Raw genomic sequence first — 14,761 nt, forward strand, 5'->3', positions numbered from 1 at the left:
TAAATTGATCAAAAGTATATAAAGTAAAGACATTTATAATGTCACAAAAGATTTGTGTTTCAAATAAATGCTGTTCTTTTGAACTTTCTATTCATCAAGGAAACTGTTTTTAACATTGATGATCATTTTTGCGTATCAAATCCGCATATTAGAATGATTTCTGAAGGATTCCATGACACTGAATACTGGAGTAATGGCTGCTGAAAAGTCAGCTTTGCTATCAAAGGGGGGGGAAAATACATATTTAAAATATATAAATGGTTATTTGAAATTGTATATTTCACAATATTGCTGTATTTTTACTGTGTTTTTGATTAAATAAATGCAACCATGGTATGCATAAGGCAACTTCTTTCAAAAACATTACAAAATCTTAGCAAACTTACCAAACTTTTGAACGGTAATAGCCTATATAAGAAATTATTTCTAAATCTGAACTGAGAAACTGTCAAATATTAGGCTACAAAAAGCAAAAAAACAAGCATTTCCAAAAAATAACAATTCATTATTCAAACCTTGCAAGGTTTCAAACCTACAGCCTTTTGGTTACCAGCTCACATCTTTCAGGTTAGGGCTACACCACCCAAAAACCCTGCATGCATGACCATATACTGACAACTCCAATGATAAACAAAATTAATCCATTTATTTTAAGCTGTAACACAATACTTTATTCGTTTTCAAGTGAAAAGCACAAACTGAATGGAGATCACTTTTGAGATGCGATTTGCTCAGAAGGCACATGAATCCTCTGTGAAGTTCTATTCATAAGCAACCAGCTATGAGGAAAAAAACAGACGTGGAAAAAATGAAAGGTCTTGCAGCAACAGGAAAACAGCTATGAGAGCACATTCCAAGTGAACCCCGGCTTAGACAATGAGGGGTGGGACAAAACTGTATATTTTAAAAATCTGTAATCTAACCCATAAATCAAGAACATTGCTCAAAGTTTGCTTTACACTTATCGAGATGGAGTCGTCAGGAGTCGATCAGGGAATGTTTATTTCCAAGCGGAAGAAGACTGTTTCTTCTCCGAGAAGCAGTTTCTTGTTTTCGGTTTATCAGCTCGAGATTTGACTGGAGATATATGCCACGACTCGATATGTTCTGCATTACGGCGAACTACGCAATATTTCGCTTGAGGAAATAGGACTGATCGGACTAGGGGTGAATGAAAACTGAACTGTAATAAGTTTAACTATAGAGTTTACACCGAGAGTACCAGGATGTGGAAAAAGTTAAGGATCCAGCACATCTGGATATGACTTGCGCCGCTGATTTCACTCGCTGTTAGGATATAATAGTTTTATGTTTTGAGTAATGAGAGACGAGTTTCATAAGTAGATGAAGTTTGATAAACTTAATTCGTGAGTGAGCGCAAGACGAAAATCAGGTAAACCACCCTTCATGTTTTCTAATCTCTATTTCTCTATTTCTCTCTCTCTCTCTTAAAAATTGCTCTTATGGTTAATATATATGAATAGCCTACTATTTAGAGTGCATAGTTGATAACGTTTTGAATGAAACGGTCATGAATAGTTGATAAATGCTACAAAATACACAAAATAGTCGTTTTTCCCCTTTAAATTTCTATTTGAGATATGTTCTCTTTACAGGTGAGTTGATAACAGAAGGGTATTTAAATGTGTGTTACAGCTTGGTCATTTTTAAATGTGTGCGTGTAATGTCTAATAATTATGCAGTATCTGAGAATTGGATGATGCTGTCATATAATAATGTGCTAACAAATGTGGGCTGCATCATATATCACAATGCCTAAGTATTAGAATTAACTACTACAATAATTTAAATAACCTTTAAAATTGTTTTAATACCAGTATTCTGTGTGGATGTCTTTGCACGTCACGTTTTACAAGAAACCTTGTTGCACTCACTGACACAAACAGAGCTCTAAATGAAACCCACATCTAGTTATCATGAACCGTGAGGTCAGTTCGTTTATCTCTGTAACTGTGAAATGCTGGTGCTTACAAATACATCGAGGCGTACCAGTCCTTTTTAACTGCATTCAAAACAGGCAAGTTCCTACAGCTGCAAGATGGAGTCAGAGATATGCTGCTGAATGCTAAATTTCCCCTTAACTATTTTCAAAATCCTGAGTCAAATTCTTGATTTATTTCTTCAGGTTAACAATATTATGTGCAGTTATACTTTTGGGAGGTCCTACAGAATGGCATGCTATAGGCCTACTCCATCTAAACTATTTTAAATAGAATTTTGCTCATTCTTTTATAGTTGTAATCTTAATACATACAGCTTTTTCATTGCTTAAAATGAAGTAGGGAATGCAAAAAGTGAGTAAAACGGTTCACTGTCACTTACGCATTCATAAAAATGTTAACCCAAAATGTTAAAATAAAAAAGCATTCTCTATATTCACACTACCCAACAGGATAAGTCACTTTATTACAGTTAGTATTAGAAATAACAGTAACATAAATAAATGTAAATATAAATGACAAAAAGCTGTGAACAGCAAAGGGGTTTATTCTATTTCAGAGAATGAGAAAAGTGGAAGAATTAGAAAGTGCACTGTTTAGTTCCCATGGGTCTGCTCTTTGAGAGAGAATGCTGACATGCAGGTCATCGAAACAGGAATCGCATTTCATCATGTTCACTTTAAGCTTTGATTCAAGACGGACACTATCTGATTTGAGAAACATCCTGGCAGCTTGGAAATAAAGATCAGTGTACCCAGAGAGAAGAGAGCATTTCCAAAAGGGTGGGGTGGTTTTCCGCCTTAAATGTGCCCCAGAGGGCCTAGCAATTACCCATTTTTTTTGTGCACTAAGCGTACGTGACAGAGTTGTTTACACTGACCCACCTGTGCTTACACTGGTCGGCTTAAATGGAAGACTTAAAAGTCTACTTCTCAGATAAAATGACTCATGCTGGAATCTCGCTATATGTGTTTCTATATCAGGAAGTGATCATCCTCATTTTCAGTTACTCATTATTTGTGTGTGGGCTTGCATCTCGCCATTCATTTATATCAAATGTATTGCAGATAGCAGTGTCACAGATTAAATAGACTAAACATTGAAGGAAACTTCTCATGCATATGGCTGAAGGCAGTTTTATGTATATGATATTTCCTCAGAAGGGAAGGATTAACTTATACACATCAACTCTGGCTCTAATTACTGATCCATTTCAAAACATCATGGCTGACTCTGTTTTTCCATGACATCACATAACTAGTATACCTACTTTAATTATAGTGTTGGGGCTACACAAAAATGTTCTGTTGTTTTCAGCGTACTGTTATATAGTGATCACAAAATGAATTCGTAAAATTTGGGACACTTGATCAGTTAAAAGTGTATGAATGTCATTGCTTTAGATTTAAAAAAAAAAAATAGCAAACAAACAGGCAAATATGCTATCTCTGCAACAATGCGAGAGATTTTCTCAGAATTCTAATAAGCCTATTTTATATTAGAAAATTAGAATTCTGAGAAAATCTCTAGCATCGTTTTATATTTCTATATATCTATGTGTGTGTGTGTGTGTGTGTGTATTTGTGTATATTGTGGATATATATATTTTAGGGGCGTAACGATACACGCATTCGTATTGAACCGTTCGGTATACGAGGCTTACGCATTACAAACCGAACGATTCATTGGACTAATCCTATTAGCTACAGCATATTATGCTATTAAATATTAGTGTGCGTGCGCATAGATAGAGAGTGCGTTCTTTCACTGCATGATTCAGTGACAGTCTATTAAAATACATATAGAATGATCACAAAATTCAAGATATGGGGTCAGAAAAGTATTAATATATTTATTTATAAAGGTAAAAAATTAAAGGTAAAAATCAATTTAAACTTATTGGAAAAGATTAATCTGCTACATGACAATAGGCAACATCAGCTGGAATACTTCAAACCGGAGCTGTTTTTGTTTTATATGCTAAGAAGACACCCCAGAAGATGGGACAAGTATAGCTCCATTATTGTTCAAAGTAAAAAATTAGTTTGAATAAATAAAAAAATTTCTCTGTCATTTCTTTCTTTTTGCTGTATCGAAAACGTACTGAACCGTGACACCACTGTATCGAATCGAACAGTGTGTATTATAATGTAATGTAATGTATTATACATTTATATAATATTTAAAAATTGTAAACAATAGAAATATTGTAGATAGATTAGATAAAAGACATTAATATCAAGAAAATAAAATGTAGTTCATGTATAAAACAAAAAAATAATATATATATATATATATTAGTATTAAAATATTTATATATATTCATATAATAAATATGTTTCATGTAATATTTTGACATTTTTAGTGAAATAATTTTTATAAATAATCTATATACAACAAAACAGTATTTCTTGTTGAAAGTGGCCTTGGCCTTGAAGGCCAGCACTTCAGCATGCAGGTTTTCCATCATCTTCATATAATAGGTTTTCACTCAGCCATTTTGCTTGCGTGACCAGTTGACTTCCAGACCTAGAGGAACAAGCAATCCAGAGTATCTGGACGGCTAGCCGGGTGCGGCCTCTGAATGGCAGGAAGTATAGCCATCAATATTTACCCAGAGTGTCTGCGAGGACCAGCGGCACAGAGGAGAGCGAGGCCTCCACTAAAGTCCTCTCCCACCCATTCTGACTATAATTGCTACACAGACAGACTGACTGGACCCTCTCCATCTGTCGTTCTTTAACTCATGACTTCCTTTGGTGCGGACAGGGGCTATTGAGCTATTTTCCATTAGGGCTTGTAAAGAGATTCCAACACTACATGTCACTGTATGATTACGATATTTTATGATTCCAGCATGGAGCGATGCCTTGTAAATGTAGATCATCGAAGGAAGGTGCAAGGGGCATGGGACATATACATAAGAATAAATGGAAGGAGCTGGAAGTGTTTTTTTTGTGCTCGCTCTTACCCTCTAATCCCTCTTTCCTAGACATGAAGGCTTCTGAGATGCTCGCTGTACTGTTTGTTTTGGTGTATTCAAGGAGTTACACAACTCTCGCAGGTGAGGTTATATAATTGCAGTCACACACGATTTTATGTATGCATATTTCTGAGTGTTACACGAAAACCAGCCGGGTGATGTAGATATTTGTTTCCTGAGTAGACAATAAGCCAGAGGAAGTATCTTCCTGCTCTGCTTGGACATCTTGTTAGACACAGTTGCAAACAAACACGTTTCTTTTTTCAGATCACGTTTTGACAGACTCTCCCCCAGGGAATGGTGAGTATGTTGTCAAATACTGTATATAGAATCAACTGAAATACTGTAATGTTATTCACACATAAAATTGTTACTTACATCATCTCTTTCTTGTCCATACATAAAGGCGAGGAGGGCAAATTACAGTGCAGCTGTGAGAACACATATGCCTGTGTAAACAACACCTGCAGGGGCCATATTTGCTTCTACACTTTGGTACATGAGCGGGTAGTCAGGGGCTGTTTTCCCACCAGCGAGCAGTGTCATGTGCCTGATGTACCTGGATTGTATTCCGAGTGCTGCTTGACAAACTTCTGCAATGCAAACCTCAGTGTGCCTGAAAAAACAGGTAAGTCATTTTTTTTTTTTTACGTCTTTTTTTAGCTCAGAAAACAGTTACTTGTTTTACAGTTAATACAGAGATTAATTAGTCAAATTAAAGACTCTTTTGCCTTGGTTGGCCTGACATTTGTAGAAGTTTGCTCTCTGCTGCCTCCTACTGTTATATTGGTGTTTGACAGAGTTTAATTAAACTTGTTTAAGCTTATGTTACTTTAACTCAAATAGAAACAACAATTTAAATATATTTAAATATAAAGATATATTTTAAATATGTTTCAAAATACAGAGAAATGGCCAAAAATATATTGCTTTTAAATATATTGCTTTTATATATATTGCTTTTATTATTTTTTTTTTTTTTAATTATTATTATATATTTTTTTTTTTATATCCTCATATATCTTTTATTATACTTTTAACCTAAATATATTCATAGTGTCCAAAATATATATTTTTTAAAAATGTCTTGCATTTACCAAAAATGTATTTTCTTGCCCTTTTATATATCGTTTAAACTTTCAAATGACATTTATTATATATAATCATCACATCAGTTGGCTCATAACAGTAAAAGTCTCTTGCATCATTTCTTTGAAGATTACAGTTTGTTTGCTACTTTATATCTAATGCAGTGATAGTCATACATTTATAAGTGATTACGTCTCCAGAAATGTCCGAATTCATTTTGAGGCCACTATATTGGATGGCATAGTACAACAACATTTTCACGCCAAAGTTGAATCTTTTAAAAGAACATAAAATGTGGCTATGCAGCACTGGTTTTTTTTCAGATGGTCTGGTGCAGTGATGTTACTGTCTGTTGTGTCTGTTTCCAGTGGAAAAGCCCATCAGAGTGATTCTGCTGGTGGGAGTGCCGTTGTTGGTGCTGCTGGTATTGTCGATGGCAGCATGTGGGCTCATGTTGTGGCTGCGTACGAGGCGACAGCACCACCAGCTGGTGGAACACGACACCTCCATGCTCAAAGTCCCCAGTGGAGGGGACCCAACATATGGGGTAAAAACACTACTGCTGGGTGACATTCACAGCTTTTTGACTGATCTCAGTATCTTCACTCTATTATTTGTAATGTGCTAGTCTTAATGATTATTATCTGATTTTGCGCTCTTATTTACATTAGAGAAAAATCTCTGTTGTTTCTCATAGATAACAATGAGATTCAATGGAGAGAAAATGTTATCTATGGAGAAGATACCCTTTCACAATGTCATAAACTGTGCTTAAGATTCCAAAGTTTGTAATCAGAAGTGGAGAAACATCTGAGTTTTTTAGTTAGTTTTAGTTAGTCAGTCAGTCTCCTGAGCAGCCTCTGAGCAAAATGTTCCTCCGAGTTGTGACTCAAATTGTGTGTGATTTTTTGTTTGGTCAGTAATCTAAGTGTGTATAATTCTCCATTTTAGGACATATTTGATGAGTTTTGTACGTCGGGCAGTGGGACCGGCCTGCCTTATCTGGTACAGAGGACCATGGCTCGACAGATCTCTCTTGTTGAGTGTGTTGGTGAGAGAACATTCATATCTCATTACACAATGCTGCATTGGCAGAGGTTGAAACAACAGCAGGGTGACGCTATGAAGTCTAGGAGGTTGAGATGTGTCATGCTAAAATTTATTGTAACAATGTTTTATTATTATCTTAATAATAATTTAATAAAAATAATAACTATTAACATTCATTGTAACAGTATTTTTAATATTATTATTATTATTATTATCTATCAAAAATGTATTTAAATGTTATCCAATTATATTTAAATTATATATAAAATATATTTAAAATATAAAACTAATAATAGTGCACTGATGATCACTATACATCACTATAATATGCATCTAATTTCATTATTAATGTTCCTCTCTGAATTTTTCTGACAGGTAAAGGGCGTTATGGAGAGGTATGGAGAGGCACCTGGATGGGAGAAAGTGTGGCTGTCAAGATTTTCTCCTCTCGTGATGAGCAGTCCTGGTTTAGAGAGACTGAAATCTACAACACGGTCCAACTAAGGCATGAAAACATCTTGGGTAAGTTCCACCCACACTGCATTTTTCATTGCTTGTGTGGGAAGGGATCATTCTGCGAGTACTGCTGCAGCCACAATATGTTCTGACTTACCCGAACATTACACAACGTTTGATTCAAAATGTAATATTTCTCTCTTACACATGTTCTCTGTCCGGCTATCAGGCTTCATAGCATCAGACATGACGTCTAAAAACTCCAGCACTCAGCTGTGGCTGGTCACGCACTTCCATGAGTTGGGCTCCCTCTATGACTTCCTGCAGTACAGCACGCTGGACCCCGAGGGCTGCCTTCGCATGTGCCTGTCTATCGCCAGCGGCCTTGTGCACCTCCACACCGAGATCCTCAGTACGCAGGGCAAACCGGCCATTGCACACCGAGACCTGAAGAGCCGCAATATTTTAGTGAAAAGAAATGGCCAGTGCTGCATTGCCGACCTGGGTGAGAAATTAGGAAAAAACTGAGTCTTTAGCACATAACACATTCCAAACCATTAGTGATACAGAAATGAATGACTTCTCACATTGTCCTGTTTGTTGAGGGGTGATGTGTTTTGAATACCAGAGTATAATTGAGGCTTTAAGGTCCCGGTGGGACACATTAGTAATCATCTAGCAGAATACAATAGCAACCACCGGAAGACCTTATGCTAAATATGCAAAAAAAAATTAGAAGACTTAAGCAACCGTATACCCTGGAAACTGCAACCAACTGCAAATTACACAAGTGACACGTCTTGGGTATTCTATAGACTTTGACTTAAGCAACCACACAGCATAAAACATGATAAAAACAGTCAGAACCACATAGAGACACCCGGCAACCACCTTAAACACTGTAGCAACTAGGGCTGAGTAAAAATTTTTACATTCTCATTCCCAGTTTTACAAAACGATATCAATTAAAATCGATTGTCAATTAGTCTAGTCTCTTTTCATTTAATGAACGGAACAGTAGCACTTTAAGCGCAGCACAAAACGCGCGTGAACTGATCACGTTCTCCACTTTAAAAAAGTTCATTTTAATCTTCAATTTTATAGTAATGTAGTACCAACCGACTCTCCTGTATTTTACAGCATTAGTTGGGTTTTTTAAATTGAGAAAATTTGCATGTACTGTACGCGATGAGTCAGAATCTAATCGAATTGTGAAATTTGTGTCAAAACCCAGCCTTACTAGCAACCACCTAAGCACCTTTGCTACCAAATAAAAACATTAAAAGAAACAGAACACTTATACACAATAAGCAACTGCATATTAGCAACACCCTGGAAACCACCCAAAACACTGTACCCACCACCTAACAACCACCAGAGCACGTTTGCAATTGGATGAAAACACCCTGGCAACAACCTTACCACCACAAGAGCACCTTTCAACTGCATAAACACATGCTAAAACACCAGAGCACCTTTGTTGCCAAATAAAAACACTCAGAAACTTTTACACAACCACATAGCAACACCCTGGCAACCACCTAAAATATATTAGCAACCACCTAGCAACGCCTAAGCACCTTTGCAACCACATAAAAGCATGATAAAAACAGAACACCTCAGCAACGTTCTGGCAACCAACTAACAACCACAATAGCAACAAGAGCATTTTGGTATTGCAAAAAACATGCTAAAACACTTAGCAACTATAGCAACACCCATAACACTTTAGTATAATGGAAGAGTCTGTTATTGCCAAATCAAATTCCCATTTTACTTTGGCAAATCATTTTATTAAGGGTGAAATTCCAGTTGATAGCAAATACTTTTTTGTTTTTCTTTTTAAACAATGTCTTCTGTATGCTTTCGCAGGCCTGGCTGTCATTCACTCTCAGTCTAATGATTATCTGGATGTGGGCAATAACCCGAGGGTGGGCACCAAGCGTTATATGGCACCGGAGGTTTTGGACGAGAGTATTCGTGTTGACGTTTTTGAGTCTTATAAACAAACTGACATCTGGGCCCTGGGTCTCGTCTTGTGGGAGATAACTCGTCGAACTATTGTAAACGGTAAGATAGGGTAATTATTTAACTTTATTTGGTGGCACCACTGCTATTCTGTACTCTTGTGACTTGAAATTCATTTTAATTATGCTTCAAAACGTTACATACATATATTGACACCTAAAACCTTAATATGCAGAGACTTATCAAATAACAATTGGGTAACGTTTCATTGCACATTACAACTTTCATTGAAAAGTTCTCTGACTGCAGGATCTCAATGTTCTAACTAACTTTTGGTCTTCTGTTGCTAAGCAACGATTTTCACCATTCCGATAGATGTGATAGACTTCTCTATTTATTTTTTCTTATAAGTTTCTTCGTCTTACTTCCCCTCCATCCCTCCCTCAGTTTTTTCTCCATGGGTACATCTGTCTCCTCTATCCACCCACGATTAGCGGCCCAATAATTATAAACAATCTTATCTGGTGTCAGCACTCCCGCTCATGTAGTCCAGATGCGCTTGTTCTCTCTCTTTTCTAGCTCTCTCACACACACACATACACTCACTTTTTAAGAAGCATTTAATCAATCCTTTATATATAATTTTATGTACTAACTATGAAACATTAGTCAAATGCATCTTTCTTGTAGAAGTCTTTTGTTCACCAATGTTGCATTTATTTAACTGGTAATACAATTTAAAAGAACTGTTTTTATTTGAATACCTTTTAAAGTGTAATTTATTCTTGTGATGGCAAAGCTGAATTTTGAGCAGCATTAATATTATTAATATTTTTGTGGACACTGTAATGCATTTTTTTCAGGATTCTTTGATGAATATAAAGTTCAAAATAATGGCATTTATTTGAAATAGAAAGCTTTTGTAACCTTATAACTGTCTGTCACTTTTGATTAATTTAATGCCTCCTTCCCGAATGAAAGCATTAACTTTTATAATTAAAAAAAGCTCAAAACTTCCAATTTGCATTTTAAAAACCCTTTTTTATATTTATTTTCATAAATTTCTGTTTTAAGTTTTAAACAAAAAAAAAAGCAAAATAATAGCTTTTTTAATTGTCTCACTGTAGCTTTTTACCCCATAATGTCAGCTGCCATATGCTGCTCATAGACTCCCTGGATAATTTCCAGTCATCCTCCCACAGAATTATTAGCACTGCCAACCTTCAAGCTCCCAAACCACTGTTTTATAGATATGGTCAGAAGAGACTTTCAGTCTCGGCACACATCTGCATTTTTGTCAGTAAAAAATTAAAATGCAATGTAGTCAGCAAATCACAAAAACCCATAAAATCCCTTAATTCTGTGGTTTTCTCAGGGATTGTGGAGGAGTACAGACCGCCGTTCTTCGACATGGTGCCCTCTGACCCTAGTTTTGAAGAGATGAAGAAAGTGGTGTGTGTGGACCAACACAGGCCCAGTCTCCACAATCGACTACACTCTCATCCGGTAAGATAGACAAACATGCCAGAGATACAGACTCAGTGGCTCGGAAGACTTGGACTCCAGTCAGACTCTACACAAGGCTTTGCTTTGACAGCTGCAATCTGGAGCAGTTTGTTAGGAAAGCATTAAATGTGTGTGGGACAAAATATTCTATCAGTCTATGATGTCACTGTAAAGAATCTTGTGGGCTTTCATTTTAGGCTTGCTGTAGAAAGCATATTTATTGCATATGCAACATATAATATGGATGGAAATTTACATTTATCCTGCTTAATGCCATAATCAAGACAGAGAAAAGCAGCTATTCAGCAGCCAAGTGAAGAGTAGCTGACTTGCAGGCTAGTCGCTAAATTTGTTGCAATTTGCACTTGAAAATAATTCTTCCTTTGAGTCCATATCTCTTGTTGAAACTGTTTGTCATATTAGATTGTTTTATGTCTGCCACAAACACATACTCCTTCCTACAGTGTATCTACTCAAAATCCAAAAAAAGGCAAACAACTAACAGTTTTGAAATACAAATCCAATATGACACGTATTTCAAATCTAGCATCACACATCAACACAGTTCTCACAGAATCCTGTTGTTTTGTGTGAGAAGTTGGTTGATTTGGAATTGAAGTTGAAATCTGGGTCACTTCTTTGTGTCTATTTTGGTAGACTGATTTGAAATGAACTCCAGTCTCTTATATTCAAGACAAACATGTGACCATCAGAAATGACAAAATAACGATTATCTACTTTTTCTGTTTTGTTTTGTTTTGTTTTTCTGTCTAGATCCTGTCTGCAGTTGCGAAGATTATGAAAGAATGTTGGTTCCAAAGTCCTTCAGCTCGACTCACTGCTCTGCGTGTGCGCAAGACCCTCTCCAAACTGGACCAGGACCATGACTACGACATCGACAAGCTCAAACTGGACCTCTAGAATAAACCTCCTGCCATGCATAGCAAAGGAAGTTCAATTCTAATGGACACCCATATGACATATTCATCCATCTAAGTACTTTTAGACTCTTTTAATGTGCCTTTCAAGCTTCTTGTCTTAAGGCTCCACTGAACATGGCTTATCTTATCATGACATTAGTTCACTGTGGGAAGTTGAGGCCATAACTGCACTGTTAAATGTTTCTCCTCAAATACATCCACACGAATGCTTTTCCAGGACCTGCATATTTCAACACCGTGACTCATTTGTTACTGAAATTAAAACAAGGTTGACGAACCCACAAAATTCTTTTCAGTATAGTGAGAGTGAGAAGGTTTTTTCAGGCAGGATGTGGGTCATTCTGGACTTCCGAACTGCGGTGTTTCCTGAAATTCTTAACTTCCTAAACATGACTGTAACCTAGAAAGGTTGGCACGTGCTTTAGACTGTTTGTTGCACTTATTTTTTGTAGCTGTTTTTAGGTTCCATGAAAGACTGGACCATCTTTTTAAGAACTTGCACCAAGTAATTATTAAAACAGAGGACATATTAGTATAGTGCACTTTTATAAATTGTTTAATATTTTTTACAAGATCAAAATTACAGTCACATTACTCTAGCTGTACTATATCTTTTTTTATAATGTACAATATAATTGCTTTTTCAAAAATAATCATAAAAAATTTGTATACAAGTTCTTTTGCACAAAATGTCTATTGTTATTTTCACTCCAAATAACAGTATTTAAGTATTAATAAACTTCAGGATACTGAAGCAGACTTTGAAATTTTCTCTGTACCAAAAGGGTCTTCAAAAACAAAACAAAAATATAAATATTAGAGCTCAAGCTCATTTTTGTGGGGGAAACAATAAAATAATGATAACATGTATATACATGATAATGTGTATAAACAAACAAACAAATAATTACAAAAAGCTAAATTTCACTTAAATGTGTCATTGAACATTAACATGTAGTTTTGTCCACTAGAGGGCATCATTAATTGCTCTTTTCTCCCCCAAAGTGTTTTTTTTCTCTCAGCACAGCAAACTGTGCCACAGCCTGATCTGGTTAATGAATACAGGGTCACTTCAGAAGTCCTTAAGGAGATATAAGGGATCTATTTCCATTTGCCTCAAACCATTTCTTATAAACCATAAACAATGTGTATCCTGTCTTACAAGCCATGCAATCTCGCAATTGTTATAGAATTGTTGTTCGGCATGAGAGACACTAAAAGACCCGATACCCTTCGGGAACTACCAAGACACACCTCGATGTTGTTGAACAACATTTCACGGATACAATACTGAATGCATCCTTCACTATCATGTTTCAGACAGACCTATATTTACCCGGTGCAAATAGATATCTCACGTATCTTATTCATAGAAACGAGACTGCCAAATGGGTGTCTTTCCAGTATAAATCCCTTCCTACACACACCGACACGCAGAGAAGGCCAAAAGAGCAGATGTTCCACTGATTGATGGATATTTATAAGATGTTTATCTCCCTGTTTTTTTTCTTCCCCTGAGCCAAAGTTTCCCTTCAGCGTGTCGCGTTTGTCTTGCTGTCAGACTGCATGGCGGAGTGAGAGGATGGGCATTGATTTCTGTCTGCCTGTTTATCTATATCTGCGCCCTCGCTATATCCATCTGTGGAGGAGCACAGAGAGGGGGCTTTGCTGGAGATAATTCCCCAACTCTGCCTGTCCGGTCAGACAGAGAGAGGGTTATTTTTAACAGGCGCACAGTGGCTGAGTAGAGTATCAATGCCCTGCTCTGGTAGGCCAGACTCTTCTGAAACGGTGTCCTTCTATCAGCTGTGACATTTTACACAGAGCGGACCCATTCCACATGCCTTTGTTTGGAAAACTGGGATATGAACGCCCTGCTGAAATATGTGGATTGATAATTGAAAGATATGACCCTACTTTATAGACAATAGACAGCCAGGGGCCAGACTAGTATGCAGTCTAGCAAAGGCAAAGAGGTTAATGGTAACAATAGAGGTTTAAGACTGCAGGCCGCAACTCTAAACGCTTTGTGTTTGACCTTTGCGTTGAGAGCAACTTGAAAGGAATTTCAGTGTGTAATTTGATTAGGTCTTGTACATCATTCTTGACGTACCCATACGGCTTAATGCACTAACCGAGAGTCTCCTCGTGTCATGTGGCCATTAAGAGGACAAATACTGAGTGCATCAAATGCCTCTTTATTCCTCAAAATTAAAATCACAAGTTCTCCTCTGCCCTGCTATTTAGAGGAAGTAAATATCCTGAGGTCCTGGCAGAAGCCAGAGCGCTCCTATAAGAATATGTTTGACTTGTTTCCCTAAAGACGCAGTTTCCTTTTTCATACTAGATGAAGTCAAGAACTTATTTTTTGTAATCAGTGATTTGTCATGAGGGTCTGAGGTCTCTTAAGCTTAACTCATGCTGTGGTTTTTGTGGGAGTCCTGAATGCTTTTCGTGTTGCTCACAGGGGTTCTGTAAGCTCCTTTGGATCACACACATCGCACAATGTGGGTCCAGCTCAAAAAGGTAACTTTGGCTCCGGAGTCAAATTATTAATGCAGAGACTCTGGAGAATAGCGAACCCCCTCCTGCTGGATCACTACTAAGACGTGAAAAGCTGCAAATGTGTCACTGCTTTCAAACACGTCAGACCTTAAGATATTCTCATTCTCATTAGTTTTTAAAAATTGTAATTTTCTTCCAATTGCAACACTTTTTAAATTTAATATAAATATTTGTATTACATTTTTAAATAAATATTAATAAATAAGAAAATAAAGTTGGTGCTTTTAATAAATGTGTGATAT

At 36.6% G+C, this 14,761-nt stretch overlaps 1 protein-coding gene across 1 annotated transcript; it reads left to right on the plus strand.

Annotated features, from left to right (window-relative positions):
- The first annotated feature begins 858 nt into the window (after positions 1–858).
- On the plus strand, positions 859–14,714 carry acvrl1 (activin A receptor like type 1). The gene is made up of 11 exons (XM_058764001.1): positions 859–1,393; positions 4,954–5,025; positions 5,212–5,244; positions 5,351–5,572; positions 6,402–6,580; positions 6,985–7,084; positions 7,459–7,605; positions 7,769–8,044; positions 9,412–9,609; positions 10,883–11,013; positions 11,788–14,714. Exons 2-11 carry the CDS (start codon positions 4,956–4,958, stop codon positions 11,932–11,934), a joined length of 1,503 nt encoding a protein of 500 aa, XP_058619984.1. The 5' UTR covers positions 859–1,393; positions 4,954–4,955; the 3' UTR covers positions 11,935–14,714.
- The last annotated feature ends 47 nt before the right edge of the window (positions 14,715–14,761 follow it).

Source organism: Onychostoma macrolepis, chromosome 23 (assembly GCF_012432095.1).
Source record: "Onychostoma macrolepis isolate SWU-2019 chromosome 23, ASM1243209v1, whole genome shotgun sequence".
In the NCBI taxonomy this organism is placed as follows: Eukaryota; Metazoa; Chordata; class Actinopteri; order Cypriniformes; family Cyprinidae; genus Onychostoma; species Onychostoma macrolepis.